The sequence below is a fragment of the Stegostoma tigrinum genome, chromosome 40 (genome assembly GCF_030684315.1).
Source record: "Stegostoma tigrinum isolate sSteTig4 chromosome 40, sSteTig4.hap1, whole genome shotgun sequence".
Lineage (NCBI taxonomy): Eukaryota > Metazoa > Chordata > Chondrichthyes > Orectolobiformes > Stegostomatidae > Stegostoma > Stegostoma tigrinum.
The window spans coordinates 17,050,035-17,070,683 of NC_081393.1; the positions used below are offsets into that span (position 1 = coordinate 17,050,035).

At 48.2% G+C, this 20,649-nt stretch overlaps 1 protein-coding gene across 1 annotated transcript in view; it reads right to left on the bottom strand.

Moving 5' to 3' along the window:
- The window catches only part of LOC125447974 (serine/threonine-protein kinase 10-like), a 49,588-nt gene that overhangs the window by 20,923 nt on the left and 8,016 nt on the right, over window positions 1-20,649 (bottom strand). The window contains exons 2-8 of the mRNA XM_059641078.1: window positions 13,732-13,896; window positions 12,743-12,791; window positions 11,543-11,692; window positions 9,673-9,745; window positions 2,563-2,757; window positions 825-906; window positions 489-617 (exon numbers count right to left, since the gene is read on the bottom strand). Of these exons, the coding sequence (XP_059497061.1) occupies window positions 489-617; window positions 825-906; window positions 2,563-2,757; window positions 9,673-9,745; window positions 11,543-11,692; window positions 12,743-12,791; window positions 13,732-13,896 (843 nt within the window). The remainder of the gene's footprint in view (window positions 1-488; window positions 618-824; window positions 907-2,562; window positions 2,758-9,672; window positions 9,746-11,542; window positions 11,693-12,742; window positions 12,792-13,731; window positions 13,897-20,649) is intronic.

The window sequence follows — 20,649 nt, forward strand, 5'->3', positions numbered from 1 at the left end:
CAGGGGTCGGGGGGGAGTCTTTGGATCTCCTCGCCACAGAGAGCTGTGGGGGCAGAGCCCTCGTGTCTATTTCAGGCTGAGATCGAGTGATTCTTGATCAGTCGGGGTATCAAGGATTACGTGGATAAAGGGGACTGGAGGAATGGCAGGTCAGCCATGATTCTGACTGAAAGGTGGAGCACGATCGAGGGGCTGAATGGCCTGCTCCTGTTTCCTATTTCTTATGGCTTTGTGGATGAAGAGGAATTTCTTCAGCTGGAGGCTGTAGGATTGTGGAGTCTCCATTCCTGACTGCGTGTTAAAGCCAGGCCGGACAGAATGTCGGTCTCCCGGGGAATGGAAGGACACGGGGGAACGGGCAGAATGGTGGATTTGGGGCTGAAGACGGGACCGCACGGTGGAGCAGACCAGATGGGCTGAGTAGACCCTTCCCGCTCCTGTTCCTCGCGTCGCACTCCACTTAACAGTGGGCCATTCAGCAACAGTACCTCTGTATCGTCGTCATCAACATCATCATCATCCTTGCCTTCCTCAATCTCCTCCATCACCTCGGCCCTGGCTTCGGCTATCAGCTCTCGGATTGGCTTGTTGCTGGTCACCGCGGCCACGAAAGGGTGCTGGCGGGGGGGGAAGACACAGCAGGGTGTCACCAAGAACCGAAGTGCTGAGATTGCTCCTGACCAGGAGTTGTCTGGCCGAGCCGTACGCAAACCTCCCAGTAACCCAAAGCAACCAGGTAGTGGGTAGAGGTGGAGTTGGGGGCTTCACACCCGAAGCTATGGCCCACAGCAATTTCCAGAGGGAACTGGGATTGAAATAATTACCTGGAGAAGTTGCTTTACGCACCATCGGAGGTCGACATTTTTTTCCAAAGCCTTTCGTAAGAAATCCTTAAAATCTGGTGACCTAGGAATTCGAAAAGCGCATGCTTGTCAGTGGGAAAACTGAAGTCATTTCTTTCCCGTGAGCGCTCCAGACCCTGTCTCTTGGTTACTTCACCCTGGCAAAGACTGAGATTCAGCCAGCCCTGGGGTCCCACTTGGAACCCCACCTCCTCCCCCTCCACCCCTGCCTAGCTTCCAAACTCGGATCCTAATGAGCACCTATTTCCAACTCCTTAACATCCATCGATTTCATCTGTTTTTGCTTGCCTGTACCATCTACCCTGCATAAATCTGAAGTCATTGAAACCAGCAGCCTGCTCCCCTCTCAGGCCTTGTGGTCACTGATGCAGTTAATCATAGAAATCCTGACAGCACAGATACAGGCCATTCTGCCCACACCAGCCCTCTGAAAAGTATCCCACCTGCACCCCCTATCCTGTCCCTGTAACTCTGTATTTCCTATGGCTGACCCACCTCGCCTACCTATCCCTGGACACTGTGGGCAATTTAGCACGGCCAATCCACCCTTCACCTGCACCTCTTTGGATTGTGGGAGGAAAGCCATACAGACACAGGGAGACACACAGACAGTCACCCAAGGGTGCAACTGAACCCTGGTCCCTGGCACTACAAGGCAAGCAATGCTAACCAGTGAGCCGCCACGTCACTGTGTGGGACACTGACCTTAAAAGCTCCTCCTTTTTCTCAAGGCCCTCCACGGCATCAGCTCCTCCTTACTTCTTACAACCATCAGACGTTCAATCAGGAGAGGGCTTCATTTTAGGCTTAGGGGCGGGAGATTCAGAGGGGATTTGGGGAAGAGAAACATTTCGAATCAGCGGGATGTGGTGATCTGGAATGCACTACGTGGGAAGGTACTGGAGTCTGCAATCCTTACTTGCCTTGAAAAAGTACCTGGATGAGCACGTCAAATATCGAGGGTACAGGACAAGTGCAAGAAATTGGGACAGGTGCACTTTTAGTGGGAGTTATGTCAGCGCAGAACTAATGGGCTGAAGGGCCTTTTCAGCCCTGTATGAATCTGTGAATCAAAACCCCAGAACTCTGAGTTCTCTGGACTCCTGGAACTCTGGCCTCTTGAGCATCCCTGAGTCTAACTGCTCCACTGTTGTTGTTGGTCCCAAGCTCCGCAATTCCCTCCCTCCACCTCTTCACCCCACCTTCTTCCCTTAAGACCCGCCTTAAAACCAACCTTTCAGACCGAACTTTCAGTCGCCTGACCTAATATGTTCGTCCGAATTGAATCATGCTCCTGTGAGGTGCCTCAGGAACGTTTTCATTTCATTTACACACAAATGCCAGTTTGTACTTGCTGGCAAATCATGCGGAAAGTGAGGAATTGACTTCAAAATGATCGCTTTTCACTCCTTTCTACACCCTCATGCAAAAGTACACACAGACAATGCTGGAGAAATTCAGCACGTCTGGCAGCATCAGTCGAGAGATGGGGGGGAAAGACAGAGAGAGAAATGCCTGTACATCCAAGTCTCCACAGATAGTACCAGACCCGCTGACTTTCTCCAGCACTGTCTGTGCTCGTTTCAGGCCCAGCCTCCCTTTCGGACTTGGAGCTGGACTCTGGTCCAATGCTCCTGCTGGGCGAGTAAAGCCAGAGGAACGGAGAATGCACAATGGGGAGTACTAGGCTGCTGAGTACCATCGGGAAGGGTGGGCCAGAGTCGGAGGAGGGGCCTTGGTGATCTTCAGGAGCACCCGCATGGGGTTCAGCTCATGGTGTGGCGGCTCCATCTCTGCCAACTCAATCAGCGTGATTCCCAGAGACCAGACGTCCGCCTTGTGGTCATAAGGTGCGTCCTTCGAAGTCTCGCACTGGACAACCTCAGGGGCCATCCTAAACAAGAACCAGACAACGTGAGAGGAGAAAGCGCGGCTAACATTCCTACACATCAGTCAGGGGGAAAGCCTAATTTTGGGCAAACTCCTCGGAGTCTTCAGTTACCGCAACAGAAGGTCATAGCAGGCTGACTGAATCCCGCGCCCCCCCACCCCCGCAAGCAGAGCAGCAAAATTCATCCAAAATATGCTTTGGATGTTGTTGTGGACCAGACCCTCCTCAAAATATCCTAAGGAGGTAGTCTAGACCCTAACGTTTTCTTGTTTTAAAGGTTAAATGTGAGGTGCTGTGTTCCAGATGCAAAAGTACTCGACATTAAGCAAAATGCAACGTATTCAAACGCTATAGTTAAAATACAACAACAGAAAGAGGAACTTGGAATATCTTAACTATTGGAAAGCTTAACAGAATAATAGATACAGGAGCTATTACTCATTAACTGTTCCAATACAGTAAAATCCCTCAAACACACCCTGTGGCATCAAAGGCAAATTCAGAAAACAGATTTTGTCTCATATGCAATCCAGCAGCCCAGGAAGACAGCCCCCAGTTTTTGGCTGTAATCGAGGGAGGGGGTTAAAGAAAAGCTCCCATTTCTTTAAAACCCCAACAGAAACTGCTGCTGACAACTAAAAGCTAAAAATCCTTGCTTCGATAGGTGGCAGCTTGGCCACGCCCATTCAGGCTGCTTCTATTGTTACAGCGCTTTAAGACAAAAAACACACGCCAAGGCTGCGCAAATTGTTTATCTTCTCATAGGCTGCTCATTCCCCTGCCCTCTCCCTCTCTCTGAAAGAAACCAGGACAAACGGTACATCTTAAAATTACAGCATCATCAAAACATTTAGGCTAAACTTTGCAACAGTAAAACTGCAAATTTTAACTGACCTTTCTCATCCAATTGTTTCACAGGGTAGGATTAACCTGCTCACCTGAGATTTAGACAAGCCTTCTCACACTGGAAAATGCCGCAGGCAAAGCAGTCCGTGTATAAAAAAAAGGTCCGGGAAATAGAAATGCAAATGTTGTCAAAGCTCTCGCCTTCAGCCTTGTACACACATAGCCATGGGGTGTGACAGGCTGATTAGGAACTGTTTCCTGCTCAGATGAAAAGGCACATTTGAAACACGTCTCGGTATAAATTGAGGAAGTAGCTCCCTATTTCCTTTACCTCTCCCTGCTGTACGTCCAGCGCTAACACGAAAACATAGTACAGCACAGGACAGACTTTTCAGCCCACGATGTTGTGCCAATCTTTTACCCTAATCCTCAGGTCTATCTAACCTCCACCCCTACCTTATACTATCATCCATATGTCTATCTAATAGCCGCTTGAATGCCCCCTAATGAGGCCAACTCCACTACCCTCTCCGGCAATGCATTCCACGCCCCGACCACCCTCTGAGTAAAGAAGCTACCTCTGATGTTTCCCCGTATCTACACCCACTCACTTTAAAACTATGTCCCCTTATAATAGCTACCTCCACCCTGGGAAGAAGTCTCTGGCCGTCCACTCTGTCTATACCTCTGATCATTTTGTACACCTCTATCAAGTCACCTCTCATCCATCATTGTTCTATGGAGAAAAGCCCTAGCTCTCTCAACCCATCCTCGCAAGACCTTCCCTCCACTCCAGGCAACATCCTGGTAAATCTCCTCCGTACCTTTTTTCAACGATTTACATCTTTCCTGTAACGAGGCAACCTGAACTGGAAACAATATTCCAGACATGGCCGAACCAGGCTTTTGTATAGCTGGAGCATAACTTCACGGCTCTTGAACTCAATCCCTCTATTAATGAAAGCAAACACACCATATGCCTTCTTAAAACTCTATCCACCAGGGAACTGTGAACATGGACCCCAAGATCCCTCTGCTCCTCCACAATGTCAAGAATCTTTCCATTAACCCTGCATTCTGCTTTCAAATTTGTCCTTTCAAAATGAATCACCTCACACTTTTCAGGGTTGAACTCCATCTGCCACTTCTCAGCCCAGCTCTGCATCCTATCAATGTCCCTTTGTAACCAGAACAGCCCTCCACACTGTCCATAACGCGACCCACCTTCATATCATCCACGAACTTACTAATCCACCCTTCCACTCCTTCTTCCAAATCATTTACAATAACCACAAATAAAAGAGGACCCAGGACAGATCCTTGTGGTACACCACTCATAACTGAGCACCACGTTGAATATTTTTCATCCACTACCATCCTTTGTCTCCTAATTCAATCCTGAATCCGGTCTGCCACATTTCCCCCTATCTCATGCGTCCTTACCTTCTGCATGAGCCCACCATGGGGAACCTTATCAAATGCCTTACTTAAATCCATGTATACCACATCCACTGCTCTATCTTCATCCACATGTTCGGTCACCTCTTCAAAGAATTCAGTACGGTTTGTGAGGTGTGATCTACCCCTCACAAATCCATGCTGACTATCACGAATCAAACTGTGCTTTTCCAAGTCATCATAAATCCTATCTTTCAGGGCCCTTTCCAATAATTTGCCCACCACTAACATTAGACAAACTGTCCTGTAATTTCCAGGGTTATGCCTAATCCCTTTTTTGAACGAGGGAGGACTATACCCGTGGACAGTGAGGATGAAAAGACCACCGCCAAAGGCCCTGCGATCTCTTCCCTCGCTTCCCGTAGAATCCTTGCATAAATCTCATCAGGCCGGGGGGACTTATCTATCTTCAACTTCCTCAAAATTCCTAGTGCATCTTCCTTACTAACATCCATCTCCTCCAGCCTACCAGCCTGTTTTACACTGTCCTCCTCTATAACTAGGTCCCTCTCAGTTGTGAATACCGAAGAAAAGTTTTCATTAAGGACCTCTCCTATCTCTTTAGACCCCGTGCACAAATTCCCTTTACAATCCTTGATCGGCCCTACCCATTCTCTGATCATTCTCTTATTCCTCACGTACGTATAAAAAGGCTTGGAGTCTTCCTTGAGCCTATCTGCCAAGGTTTTCTCATGCCCCCTTATAGCTCTCCTAAGCCCTTTCTTCAGCTCCTTCCTGGATAACTTGTATCCCTCTAGAGCTTTCTCCATCCCTTGTTTCCTAAACCTTACATAAGCATCCTTCTTCCTCTTAACCAGTCGTTCGGCCTCCCTTGAGAACCAAGGCTCCCTCACTCGACTGCATCTACCCTGCCTGTTAGGGACAAACACATCGAGCGCACGCAGTATGCATTCCTTAAACAATCTCCACATTTCAGTGGTGCTCTCCCCGGACAGCATCTGTTCTCATTTTATGTTACCCAGTTCTTACCCTTCCCCCAATTATAAACCTTACCCTGCTGCATGTAACTATCCTTTTCCATGACTATTGTAACAATAACAGAGTTATGATCGCTACTTAAATGCTCTCCTACCAACAGGTCTGACACTTGGCCCTGAACGCACTGGTCAAAATCCATTCCATCTAAACTATTACAACTAAAATGTTTCCAATCTATATTTGGAAGTTGAAGTCACACATGGCTACAACCCTGTGACTTCTGGCACCTTTCCAGTGTCTGCCTCCCAATCCATTTCTCCACTTCTCTGCAACTACTGGGGGGTGTGCAAAACCCCCAACAAAGTGATTGCTCCTTTCTTGTTCCTGACCTCAGCCCAAACTGACTCTGTAGACATATCATTCTCGAACTGCCTTTCGGTAGCTGCTATACTCGCCCTGACTAGCAATGCCACTTCCCCGCCTCTTTTTCCACCCTCCCTTTTTCTTTTAAGGCTTCTCAATCCCAGAACTTCCAACAATCATTCCTGTCCCTGACTTACCCAAGTTTCTAAAATGGCCACAACATCATCGTTCCAAATACTGACACATGCTCTAAGTTCATCCGCCTTATTTCTGATACTTCTCGCATTGAAATGTACACACTTCAAACCATCCTTGTGTCCACAATTACGCTCCATCGACTGCATTTCTTTATGAAGAACCTCACTCACTGTTGTGTCTGTTAGAAGGTCGAATACCCCATCCACTGAATTACAAATCCGGTTCCACACCCCCTGCCAATGTAGTTTAAACCATCCCGTATCGCTCGAGCAAACCTCCCTCCCAGGATATTTGTGCCCTTCCAGTTCAGGTGCAACCCGTCCTTACTGTACAGGTCCCACCGTCCCCAGAATGTGCTCCTATTATCCACATAATGGAAGCCCTCCCTCCTACTCCAGCCCTGTAGCCACATGTTTCACTGCGCTCTCTCCCCATTTCTTACCTCGTTATCACGTGGCACTGATAGTAATCCAGAGATAAATACCCTGTTTGTCCTGGACTTCAGCTTCCAACACTAAAAGTAACATTTCCGATCTATCAGTCTTGTTCCACGAACGAGTTCTTGTTCAGGGTTGAAGCTCCACAGCAATATTGAAACAACACCCTCATTGTGAATCCTTAAGAGTTCGACTTTGTGCGAACTCTGGAAGATAAGGGCCGCTGCCAGCTTCTTCTTCGATAGAATCACCGGTGATCAGTCCTTCTAGTTTCACCACCAGCTCCTCATTCTGAGTTGGGGTCAACCTTCATACACAGAGTGGAGAATAGCCCTGTCGCCGCAGTCATGCCGATTTCATCCACACCTCCCATGCCAACCCAACTCCATCGCCATCCACTCAGTATCACCACCGCCCCCCCACCACCGACTGAAACTGTAAGAATCTCTCCTGCCTGGGGTGGGCCGGGGGATTTTTCGTTTTCAAACGAGCCCTTTGCAATCTGCTACTGAGGGATCATTTGGGCACATCCACGGGACGCATAAACATTATAATACCCATCATGCGAGGCTTCACGCCCATCTGGGAGAGCAAACAAGGCCATGTCTCATGTGGAAGACAGCACATACTACAGCAGCAATGTCCTCAGGTTGGTTTTCTTCTGCAGGTATTGATGCTCAAGCTCTCCAAGGCACAGGCTCTCTACCCACTGAGCTACGATGCCAATCTGGCTTCTTGGCCAGGGTGCAGACACACTGGGCGAGGTTGTGAAGGGTCGAAGGGCAGGTAAGTACCCCGAATCTGACGTCCAGCGTGCGCAGGGCTCGATACTGTCACAGCCCGGAATGGACTGAACGTGAGCAAGCCTACCACCACGGGTCCACGCTGCAAGGTGATGACCGAACTGCACTTATAGCTGAGGTTTCCATTTGCTGGGACAACCGAGGATAGGGGGCATCCCGGGAAAGCCCAAATTTCTGTCATAAGGGCACGAGACATAGGGACAAAAAATAGGCCATTCAGCCCATCGCGTCTGCTCTGCCTTTCAACCATGGCTGATAAGTTTCTCAACCCCATTCTCCCACTTTCTCCCCGTAACCTTTGATTCCCTTGATAATCAAGAACCTGTCTGTCTCTGTCATAACCACACTCAATGGCCTGGCTTCCACATCATTCTGTGGCAGTGAATTCCATAGATTCACCACTCTCTGGCTGAAGAGGTTTCTCCTAATCTCTGTTCTAAAGGGTCTTCCCTTTGCTCTAAGGCTGTGCCCTCGGGTCCTAACCTCTCCTACCGATGGAAACATCTTCCCAACATCCACTCTGTCCAGGCCATTCAATGTTCTGTAAGTTTCAATTAGATCCCCCCTCATCCGTCTAAATTCCATCAAGGATAGACCTCAACAGTTCCTTTCAGGGAGAAGATCAGCCAATCATGGAGGCATATTGCCAATGTACCAGACATTGCACTGTGTGACAATCACTTTGAAAGGTCATTTTGTTCCTTTTATTGAAGAGCGGTTGTAAGACCGAACTGGCTACCGAAGACGACTTGAGTCAACAACTTGGGAGGCCTCAGGTGTTTTTTGTTAAACAACCTGAATGGGTGTGGCCAGCTCACACAGATCCAGATTTCTGGGTCATGATTTTTTCAGTAACACCAAAAACCTTTGGGGTCTCAAAAGAGTTGGAAGCTTCAGTGAATGTCTCGTGGCTGCTATTCTCACTGAATTTTCTCTCCATGATTTTTTTTCCTCCTGGATTGGAGAACTGCATGTGAGAATCTATGTCTGAAATTGCCTTTTTGCCAAAGGGTGTGTTGATGGGATGCTACGAAATTGGAACTGTTAATTAGGGACAGGTACTGTAACTGTTACTCGGTTAAGTTTTCCAATGGGCATGTTATTCCAAATTCCTCTTTCTTTTGTTTGCATTTTAACTATAGGATTTAAATAAATTGTTTTGCTTAACATTGAGGAATTGCATCACATCAGGAACATGCACATCACATCCACCGTAAACATAAGAAAAAGTTAGGCTCTAGGCTATCTTCTTAAAACATTTTCAAGGTGGTCTGGTCTGGTCCATTACAACTGGCATTGAATTCATCGTGACTTTGTTCCATTGAGTGATGGTCAGAACATCTCTGAGGCTGACGGCTGCTTCCCTGTCAGCAGAAAATACCACTCTGCAGCCGTCACGGCGTGCAACGGCTGCTCCAGTGAAAAAGCATCTTCCTTCGGGCCTGCAACAGACTGTCCCCAAGCAGACCACACCAGAGCAGCAGTCCCACTGTTAGGCGTGATTCTGCGATGGGGCGGCACTGACTGAACAATCCCGGTTGCTACACCCGCGACTGATCAAAGACAGCCAGTGGAGCTTGCGATGTGGATCGTCGGACGCACATTGTTACGCAGGGCCCCGCTCTCTCCCAACGGAAGGAATACCTTCAAACCTTGCCTTACTGTCTATTTCCCCAGGAGCCTAGAGAGCCCATTGCTATTTCCATGACCATACCACACACAACTGGGAGTTAGTGTTCCAAGCAATTAGCCTCCTGCAATATAAATTGCATAAGGCTTCAGCAACGTGTCTCTCTCTCTTTCCAGCCATACAGACAGAAAATGCAACAGAAGGATGGAAGGAGAGGCTTCCTGGAAGAGAAATGATAACCTACCAGTAAGGCGTTCCGATGAATGATGCTCTCCGTTGGACGGTGTGTGCGTTCTTTGCAGACACTCCAAAATCAGCTGGAAGCGAGCAAAGCCTTGATTACTAGCATCTACACCTCATGTTATCTGTGATTAACAATACAGCATTTGCTGGCAAGCTGTTAGTAATGGAACACCAAACACTTTTGCCTTAATTTCTCCTCCATCGCTTTCTGGATGTGCCTGGTGCAGTCCTGACCACCAGACTGCAGAAAGGTACATGACCTTTGCAGTTCTCAACGCTGTGACGTCGACAGCCCCCCCACCCCCGGCCCATGAAACTGGGGATGTCGAAGAGGCCATAAATAGAGGAACACACTCGCCTTGGATGGTCACGGTGCTGGAGGTGATTACAGAGGGAGGACGGGGTGAAGTGGATAGGTCACAGAGGGCCGTGGAGGAAATTAAACACAGTTATCAATCAAGATGATAAAATGTGAGGCTGGATGAACACAGCAGGCCAAGCAGCATCTCAGGAGCACAAAAGCTGACGTTTCGGGCCTAGACCCTTCATCAGAAATGTCAGCTTTTGTGCTCCTGAGATGCTGCTTGGCCTGCTGTGTTCATCCAGCCTCACATTTTATCATCTTGGAATTCTCCAGCATCTGCAGTTCCCATTATCACAGTTATCAATCAATGTACTTTGTGGCTGGGAACCAGCCGAGAGAGGGGTGTTGGGGTCAGCTGGACTCAGTACAAGTCACAGTTTACACAAGCTTGAGTTTCTCGAGGGTAAGGCATAGGAGGCAAGCCAGGAGAGTCATAGAGACACACGGCATGGAAACAAACTCTTTGGTCCAACCTGCCCATTCTGACCATAATCCCAAACCAAACTGGTCCCACCTGCCTGCGCTTGGCCCATATCCCTCCAAACCTTTCCTACTCGCGTCCTTATCCTTAAACGTTGTTACTGTATCGGCATCCACCACTTCCTCTGGAAGTTCATTCCACACACGGACCGCAGCTGAGTGGTAACGGACGGTCTCAGCAGGAGGAAAGGCAAAAGATGCAGTAATTGGGTCAAGATGTTTATAGGGATGCAGTGGTTTAAACAGGCTTGTATCCATGGGCAGAGGGAATGGCTTCTTACGAGACAGTGCAGTGCAATGAAGAGAAACACATATGATGACGGAGGCACATTAAGGGGAGATTTGCTGGCATGTCAGAACAGTTTCAGTGCACTGGAAGGATGTAATCAAATTGACTTACAGAATTCTGACAGGGTTCCACCAGATAGATAATGCTGAAAAGACATGAACCCCACCCCACCCCCTCCAAATGAAGTTGTATACTGGGTGATGTTCAACAGAAGTGCCCTATTTATGTGTCTCAACCCTGTCTGTCTCCAGGGAAGCCATCAACTGCTTCCTCAAACTGCCTGCCATTCTGCTGGGGAGTGATGGGGGTGTGAAGACGATGCATTGTCAGAGCAGCACTGAGAACTGTAGGTGTCTCGATCCCGTCCCCAGGGGACCAAGTCTCGGAGCAGTGCAGTGATATCCTGCTTCCCTGGTAACCTTGGGCCAAATCCTAACACAACGATACACGCACCCCCAGCGCTCCCCAGTCACCTTTAGTTCCGGCTGCTGCCGACTTCAATGACCCTCTCCTACAGCCGATCTACAACCTTGGATTGAAAGTCTTCCTCCTAACTTCCAAATATTTAGATTGTCACTGTGCCAAGCAACTTCTGATGTACAACTCAACCTGTATTTAATTGGTAAGCCATGAACAGGAAAAATTGGAAAAAGATCATGACTTACCACCATGACTGCTCTCTGACTAGTGTTTACTCTGCCTTCCTCCTCTGTCAATTTTCTCTCCCATCTCTCTTACCTAACTTAACGTCTCCGTCCAGTGTCAGAAGGATATTTCCAGCCTTCAGGTCCCGATGTATGATCTTGTTACTGTGCAGGTAGTGAAGGGCTTCAAGGGTCTGTCTGCAAATCACGCGAATCTGTGGCTCTGTCAACCCTCTCTCCAGCTCTGTAAAACGACCAGCTCAAAGTGAGATCAACAAGGGCATTCCTGCCATTGTCCCCTGGTCAAATACACACAGGGGTTGAACGGGAGAATCACCCACTTGACCCATTTTGCAACAGGGTTGGGTTACTGTCCTGATCGAAAGGATTGACCTCAGTGAGGAATCAAGGAGGAAGAAAACTCATCAGTGTTCCTGCTCCCCAGTTAATATTCAGTGACCACTCATGTAAAGTATGTGTGTGTGTGTTTGTCTGTGTGAGGGTGTGTGTGTGCTGTGTCTTTGTGTGTGGTATGTGTGAATGTGTGTGTATGGGATGCATGTGTGTCCGTGTGTAATGTATCATGTGCGTGTGTGTCTGTGTTTGCATGTGAGTGTGTGTGTGTCCAAGTGTGAGCGTGTGTGTGTGTGTGTGTGTGTGTGTGTGTGTGTGGTATGTTTGCGCGTGTATGTGCAACTGTGTGTGTATGTGATGCATGTGTGTCCATGTGTGTGTGTGTCTATATGTTTGCACGTGTGTGTGTGATATGTTTGCGTGTGCATGTGTGACAATGTGTGTGTGATGCATGTGTGTCCGTGTGTGATGTATGATCATGTGAGTGTACGTGTTACGTGTGTGTGCATGTGAGAGTGGGTGTGAGAATGTTTTTTTTTGCTAAACCAGGAGGTGAAGGCAGGTTTGTGAAGTTAAGAGAAAGATAAGCTGTGATCACAGTAAATGCCAGAGTTGGACTGAGGGGCTGAAATGCCTTCTCCAGTTCCTATCTTCCAATTCTCAATGAAGAATGAGAATTAGACGAGGAACCAAGTCACTTGCACATTGCTTCATGGCTTTGGACACAGGGGAGGACTACACACACATTGTTATTCCAACTGGTTTAAAGGCAAACATCATTGGAGCACCAAGCACGTCACTGTGTGCATCTATATTCACTGCTCCTCTGCCCAGAGCCGGTGGACCTGTATCCCAGCGAGCTAGCACCTTCAGGAACAGAGCATCGGAGGCTAGAGGTGGGCACATTGAGACGAATTCAGCGGACTGCACTTTCACTCACCCAACATTATAGCATCCACAGCCCCGCCAGAGCAAAACTCGATGAGGATCTGTGAAGGGAACAAAAAGGGGTTATGATCTCGTGTACTGAAGTGCCCACTGCAACTTCCAGAGCTGAGCACTTAGATTGTGGAGTGGTCCATCCCAAGGCAAACGCAAAGCAGGTCACATTGACCCTATTTCAATTCAGGTCCAACGCAGACACCAGAACAATGGGAACAGAGGAAGATAGGAGGATGGCTAGCTCAAGCTCATATAGGCTGTCGCTGAACAGAAAGGCCAAATAGCTTTATCTTTTGTATTGTGGATTCTGCATAATTCTACATTATTACCTTGTGCCTCAATATATACCATCTTGATCCAACGCAATTATTCAAGAGTGGACAAGACCCCATCTTTTGATCAGAGAGGTCCTTACACACTACCACTGTACCACAAGATCCCTCCTCATACACAGTCAATTACATGGGGCTATGAGCAAAAAAAAGCAGGGGAGCACACTTGTAAGACATTTTGAAGGAGCAAGCGCAGGCCCAGCTGGCTGACTGGCCTTGTTCTGTGCTGTATTTAGCACAGCTGCCTCATAGCGCCCGGGATCCGGGTTTGCATGTTCTCCTTGTGTCTACACAGGTTTCCTCCAGATCCTCCAGTTTCTTCCCACAGTCCGAAGATGTGCCGGTTAGATGGGCTGGCTGTGGGAAATTGCCCCCCAGTGACGAGGAACTACGGGCTAGGATTAGCCATGGGAAACACAGAGTTACAGGAGTAGGGGGGTGGCCTGGGTGGGATGTTCTTTGGAGGTTTGGTGTGGGCTCGATGGGCCGAAAGGCTTGCTTCCACAATGTAGGGATTCCATGAATCCATGATCGGGATGTGGATCACAATAAACAACAACCAAAACCCCTGCCCTCCCCTCCACAGGATACAATTTCGGGAGGTTAGGAAAAGAGTGACGCCCACTTTTCATTCTGCCTTCCCTTCATGACTCACCCACAAGCTGTTTCCATAGTAGAAGGCATCGAGAAGTCGAACAATGTTGGAGTGATCACATGAGGCCAGAATCTCAATTTCCACCATGTAATCTTCGAGCTCCTCCTCATCCAGTGAACTGATCACCTTGGCAGCTGCAAGGGCCCCAGTCTCCCTGTTCTGTGCCTTTCGGGGAGAGAGTAAGAGTCATAAGGCCACAGGAAATAGGAAACAGGAGAAGGCCATTCAGCCCCTCGATCGTGCTCCACCTTTCAGTCAGAATCATGGCTGACCCACCATTCCTCCAGTCCCCTTTATCCACGTAACCCTTGATTCCCCGACTGATCAAGAATCACTCGATCTCAGCCTGAAATATACACAAGGGGTCTGCCCCCCACAGCTCTCTGTGGCGAGGAGATGCAAAGGCTCCCCCCCACCCCAAGAGAAGAAATTCCTCCCCATCTCAACCTTCAGTTGGTGCCCCCTTTACTCTGAGGCTGTGCCCTCTGGTCCTAGACTCGCCCCTGAGGGGAGAACACCCTCTCAGCATTGGCCCTGTCAAGTCCTTTAAGAAACCTGTTTCAATGAGATCGCCTCTCACTCTTCCAAACTCCAGTGAGTTGAATCCCAAACAGTTTACTGTTTCCTCATGAAACAATCCCTCCTTACTGGGGGGGTCATCCTAATTAACCTTTTCTGAAACAGCCTGCAATAAAATGATACCTTTCTTTGAATAAGGGACCAAAATTGCTCACAGTACTCCAGAAATGGTCTCCCCAGCATCTTGTCCAGTTGCAGTAAGACTTCCCCACTCTTCTATTCCAACCTCTTTGAAATAAGGGCCGACGTTGCACTAGCCCTTCCTGATTCCCTGCGTGTTGGCTTTCTGTGTTTGGTGTACATGTGTCCCCCATCCCTCCGCTTCTGAGTCCCTTTGTGATGCAGCTTTCTGGATTTAAGTAATACTGTTCTTTTGCTCTCCCTTCCAAAATGAAACAACTTCACATATTCCCACCTGATACCCCAGTTGCCAACTTTTTACCCGCTGACCCAACGTATCTGTCAACTTGTTTGTGTATCTCTCGCAGCCTGCTTTTCCAGCTAGGTTTCATGTCAGATCTGGCGACACTACACTCCCTTCCTTATTCCAAATCTTGCCCTTGCACACGGCAAAGTTGTTTGCCCTCAAGTTTCCCTCCGAGTTCCTTCTGAAATCTGCAGGTTCAGTTTAGGTCAATGAAGCGTGCTGCATTTTGGTGGGTCAAGGGGTGACTTTATAGGAGTCTACAAGATCATGAAAGGCACAGCTAAGATAGATAAGCAACGGGTTTTCTAAACAGTAGGGGAGTCTAAAACTGGAGTGTGTAGGTTTAAGGTGAAGTGGGAGAGATAATATTTCACACAGAGGGTGGTGAGTGTCTGGCTGCCAGAGGTAGTGGTGAGTACGATTTTGTCATTCGAGAAAGATTTGGACCGGTACATGGATGGGATGGGTGTGGAGGGATATAGACCAAATGCAGGCGAATACAACTCAATCAATTGTGAAAACTGGCTCGGCATGGACAAGTTGGGCCGAATGGCCTGTTTTCATGTTGTGGGCCTCCAAATCGTTCACCGTCATCTGCTTCCACAGGCCACATGAGTTCCACCTCATTAACAACTGGTCTGCAATGATGTTACAAATCTGCGCCTCCCGCATCCCCCATCACCTAATAGGAACAGCTTTTCTTTCCTACCTGGTCTAATCCTGACCGAATGTTGTAGACCTCTGTCAAATCTTCCCCTCAATCTCCTTTGCTCTAAGGGGAACAACTCCCGCTTTTCCGACGAAATCCCTCATCCCTGGAACCAATCCGGTCGATCCCCTCCATACCCTTTCTTCCCTAGTGCGTGGGGCCCACCGCTGAATGCAATACTTTCAAAAAATGGTTACCCTACCCCTCCCTATCCAATTACATTATCAACGTTGCTGAGAGATGATTCCTTTGCTGTCATAGAGTCACAGAGATGTACAGCACAGAAACAGACCCCTCAGTCCCACGTGTCTATGCTGAACAGGTATCCTTAATTAATTGAGTCCCAGTTGCCAGCCCATATCCCTCTCAACCCTGTACCTATCCTGATGCCTTTTAAATGTTGTCACTGTACCAGCCTCCCCCACTTCCTCTGGCAGCTTGTTCCATACACACACCACCTGCTGCGTGGAATGCCCCTCAGGTCCCATTTAAATCTTTCCCCTCTCACCTTAAACCTATTCCCCTCTTACCCGGGGGAAAAACACCTTGACCATTCATCCTATCCATGCTCCTCGTGATTTTATAGACTTCTATAAGGTCACCCCTCAGCCTCCAACACTCCAGGGAAAATAGCCCCAGCCTCTTCCTGTGGCTCAAACCCTCCAATATCCTTGTAAATCTTTACTGATCCCTTTCAAGTTTCATGGCATCCTTTCTGTAGCGTGGAGGCCAGAATGCAGTCTTCCAAAAGTGATATAACCCCCAATGTCCTGTACAGCCACAACATGACCCTCCCAACTCCTGTACTCAACGCACTGACCAATAAAGGCGAGCGTACCGAACACCTTCCTCACTGCCCTGTCTACCTGCAACTCCACTTTCAAGGAGCTATGAACCTGCATCTCCAAGGTCTCTTAGTTCAGCAGCACTCCCCAAAACTTTACCATTAAGTGTATAAGTCCTCTTGGTGTCTAAAGACTTCCTGGATGGTAGTTGCTGCCTATCACAAAGGGGAAAGAATACAGGGAGGGCCCGATACAGTGCACAAGGCACAGGTGAGACCTAATCACATAAACTTAGGCTCACTTTATTTTGAAAAATTGGACTCGAAACAGTTCTGATTCCTGGATTATCTCCTGAGGACAGATTGAGCCATTAGGCTGATACCCATTAGGGTTGAGAAGAGTGAGGAATGACCTTATTGTTGCATATAACTCCCTGGAAGAACTGGATGGAATGGATGCTGGGCTAATGTTGTTGCTGGAAGAGACGTGGACTTGGCAGCATGGTTTAAAAATAACCAAGACATTTCTTTTCCCCTCTGTCTGAGGTTGGTGAATCTGTCGAAACTTCTGTGTGTTATTACATTTCCAAAAAGCTGTGTTAGATAGGGAGTGAGGACAATGGGAGGCGGGCAGGAAAGTAGAGACGAAGCCATAGCAGATCAGCCAGGATTTTGCTGAATGGTGTATCAGGCTTAAGAGGGCTGAATGGCCTGCTGCTGCCCCTAATTCACACAACTCCACATCGCTGACGCCACACCATGTCTTCAACCCTGAAGAGCTGCGTTTTCTGAATGCATGTGGACAGCTTTGGAAAGCAGGGGATGTCGGGGATGGACAGTATATGAGGTGGGGAGGTGTGCAGTTAGTCATGCCATGGTCTGCTCCAGGGTTGCCATGGAGACTCGCCTACATCTAATCGACAGTGCTGAGCGCTCAACTAAACAGGAAACTATCAAACATGATGTCAAGACAGACAAAAAGCAATAGATTAATCATTTTTTCCACAAGTTTTCATCCTCCAGCATCTGCTCTCTTTGTGAGCAGGTTGGACAATGATGGGGGTCGGGCTTAGGCTTGACTATTGTCTTTCCCTTTTGTCAGGGCCCTCGGCCCATTTTGGAAACAAATATGTATCTTAAAGTCTTTTTTTTAACTTTAGCAGTTAACATAAAGCCAACTGCAGCCAGTTCAGTGATTCTGAGGAGTGAAAACAGAAGTGGGAACCAAGTTTGAGCCCAGATATGACTCCAACCAGTGGAGAGTTGCCCCCCACGCCCCACACCCGATGCCCACTGATTCCACTTTTGTGAGGGCTCCTTCATGCTGCAATTGGTCAACTGTGGCCTCAGTGCCAAGGGCAGTCACTTTCACCACACCTCTGGAATTCAGTCCTTTTGTCCATGTTTAGATTGAAGCTGCAATGAGATCAAATCACTCCCTTGGCTTTGGCGTCACCGAATTCTCCCTCACTACCAACATCCTGGGGGTTACCACTGACCACAAACTGAACAGGACCAGCCCCACAAAAACACAGCGGCTACAGGAGCGGGTCAGAGGCCGGGAATCCTGCAGCGAGTAGCTCCCCTCCTGACTCCCCGCCAAAGCCTGTCCCACCATCGACAAGGCACAAGTCAGGAGTACGATTGAACACCCCCACCTTGCCCCGGATGGGGGCAGCTTCGACAACACTCAAGAAGCTCGACACCATCCTGCTTGATCGGCCCCACATCCACAAACATCCCATTCCCCCCCGTCCACCGACGCTCAGTCGCAGCAGTGTGTACTGTCTACAAGATGCCCTGCAGCGACTCGCCAAGGCCCCTCAGGCAGCACCTTCCAAACCCACCACCCACTTCCATCCAGAAGGACAAGGGGCAGCAGGTACATGGGAACACCCCCCCCCCTCGCAAGCTCACCCTCCGAGCCCCTCACCGTCCTCGACTTGGGAAATATATCGGCCGTTCCTTCTGCGTCGCTGGGTCAGAATCCTGGGACCCCTTCCCTGAGGGCACCGTGTGGGGGTCCCTATGCTACATGGGACTGCAGCGGTTCACCCCCACCTTCTCAAGGGGGCAATTAGGGATGGAAAATAAACACTGTTCTGATTGTAATGAGGTCAGCCAGGTGGACCTTATAGAATAGGAGTTCCCAAATTGGGGCCGTTAATTCAGTTTCAATCAGGGAGCCCTGGCTGGCAGATATAACCAGGAGTGTCAGGGGTTCTGTTCACTCTGAGAGCTGGCTCTGAAGAAGCTGGACCAGTGTCAAGGATTCTCTGCATGTAAATAAAGGGTGACATGGTGATGGGATACCTGTCTCTGTGGAGTTATTTCATACCGATGATGTACACATCCCTTGATTGAATCTTTTAGAATACAAAACTGCAACTGCAAGAATTGTCTGAAGAACAAAAATGAATAAACTGAGGGGGTGGGTGCAAACCAGGACCGAAAGACTTAACATGATGAACAGAAGAGCACAGAGGAAAGAAAATGGAAGCGTCCAGTCCATTCCACCGACTAGAAAATCAACATTCCATCGCTTATTGGTAAGATTTGTGTCATTTGAGGCGCAACGCCCCATCAGATTGACTTCTCGAGTCTACACCTTTGAGCCGTGCCTGCAGTAAGTTAACTGCACACAGGCACAGGCTACAGGCCGGCACCACATGAACTGCCTTCCTTCGGAAGTGGTTGTGGTTTCGTCGCTCTTTCTGGCAATCGCTTGGCTGAACGAGAGGAAGGCACCTCTCTTCGAAAAGATCGTAGCGAAAGCATCTACTGCCACTGCTTCTCCTCTTGTTCTGAGCTGGACTACAAAAGCTGCTGTGTAACGTGCAGCCATTGTAAAAAAAAAAATTTCACTGAACTCTGGTATTGCAGTCCAAGTGACAATAAAGGATATTGAACACTCGGGATGCATAAGCACCTGAAATGAGTAACATAATATGCACAGTGTTCATTTGCTTGCCATACAGTTTCTGCTGTTCGCTGCTTGTCAGGTGAATGAGCAAGAAACAGGAGCAGGAATGCTTCTAGCAGGAACCCTACAAAATGCTCCAAGGCTCAATAAGATCCTGGTCGATCTGACTGTGACCTAACTCTCTCTTCCTGCCGGCTTTCTCCCGAACCCTGTAACCCCCATCACCCTGTTCAGTCAGACATTGAATATCCTCAAAGGCCACAGCTTTGACTGCTCTCTGGGTAAGGGCATTACACAGGTTAATGTCTGTCTCAGGGAGAGAGGGAATTTAAAAAAGGCCCTCTTCCCTATCTTGAAGGGAACAGCGACAACCCCTGCTTTTACAAACTGTGGCCCCTAGTTCTCTAGCTATCCCCGTGAGAGAAAGTGTTCAGCTCCAGTGTCCAGGCCATGGTCGAGTGTCTATAAACATACAGTCACACAGCACAGAAACAGACCCTTCGGTCCAACCAGTCCGCTTAGAATCCTAAACTGAACTAGCCCCATCTGCCTGCGTATCCCTCCAAACATTCCTTATTCACGGACTTATCCAAATGTCTTTTATATGTTGTAACTGTACCCACATCCACCACTTCCTCTGGAAGAACATTCCATACACGGACCACTCTCTGTGTAAAAGAAATTTCCCCTTGTGTCTTTTTTTTTAAAACTCTCTCCTTTCACCTTAAAAATGTGCCCTCTAGTCTTGAAATCTCCCGCCCTAGGGAAAACACATCTGCCATTCACCTTATCAGTGCCCTTCATCATTCGATAAATCTCTCTAAGGTCACCCTCTCAAACTCCTACACTCCAGCGAAAAAAGGTCCCAGCCTCTCCTTACAACTCGAACCCTCCGGTCCCGGCAACATCTTGACAAACCTTTTCTGACCCCTCTCCGGCGTAATAACATCCTTCCTATGACGTGTTTCACTCTTAAAGATAAACCTTTGAAGGGGCTCTTAAAAAAAACATTTCGCCCAGAATATTATCCAAGATGAAAACTACGCTAATTGCTCCCAAATTTGTGGCAATTTGCCAAGTGTCACATTAGCTTGATGTCATAAATCAAAGACATGGAATTGTGGCGTTGTAAAAAAACCTGAAAATAGATCAATCCCTAAAATATTGTATCTTTTGATTTTCTTTATGTGATGATTTCAGTAATCTTTCCAACAAATTTCAACCTAGCTGTACAAAACCCTGGTTCGGCCACATCCGGAATGTTGTGTCCAGTTCTGGTCGCCTCACTACAGGGAAGATGCGGAAGCGTTGGAAAAGGTGCAGAGGAGATTTACCGGGATGTTGCCTGGAATGTAGGGAACGTCTTATGAGGAAAGGTTGAGAGAGCAAGGGCTTTTCTCTTTAGAATGACGAAGGATGAGAGGTCTGCAAAACAATCAAGAGATATAGATAGAGTGGACAGCCAGAGACATTTTCCTCGGGTGGAGGTAGCTATT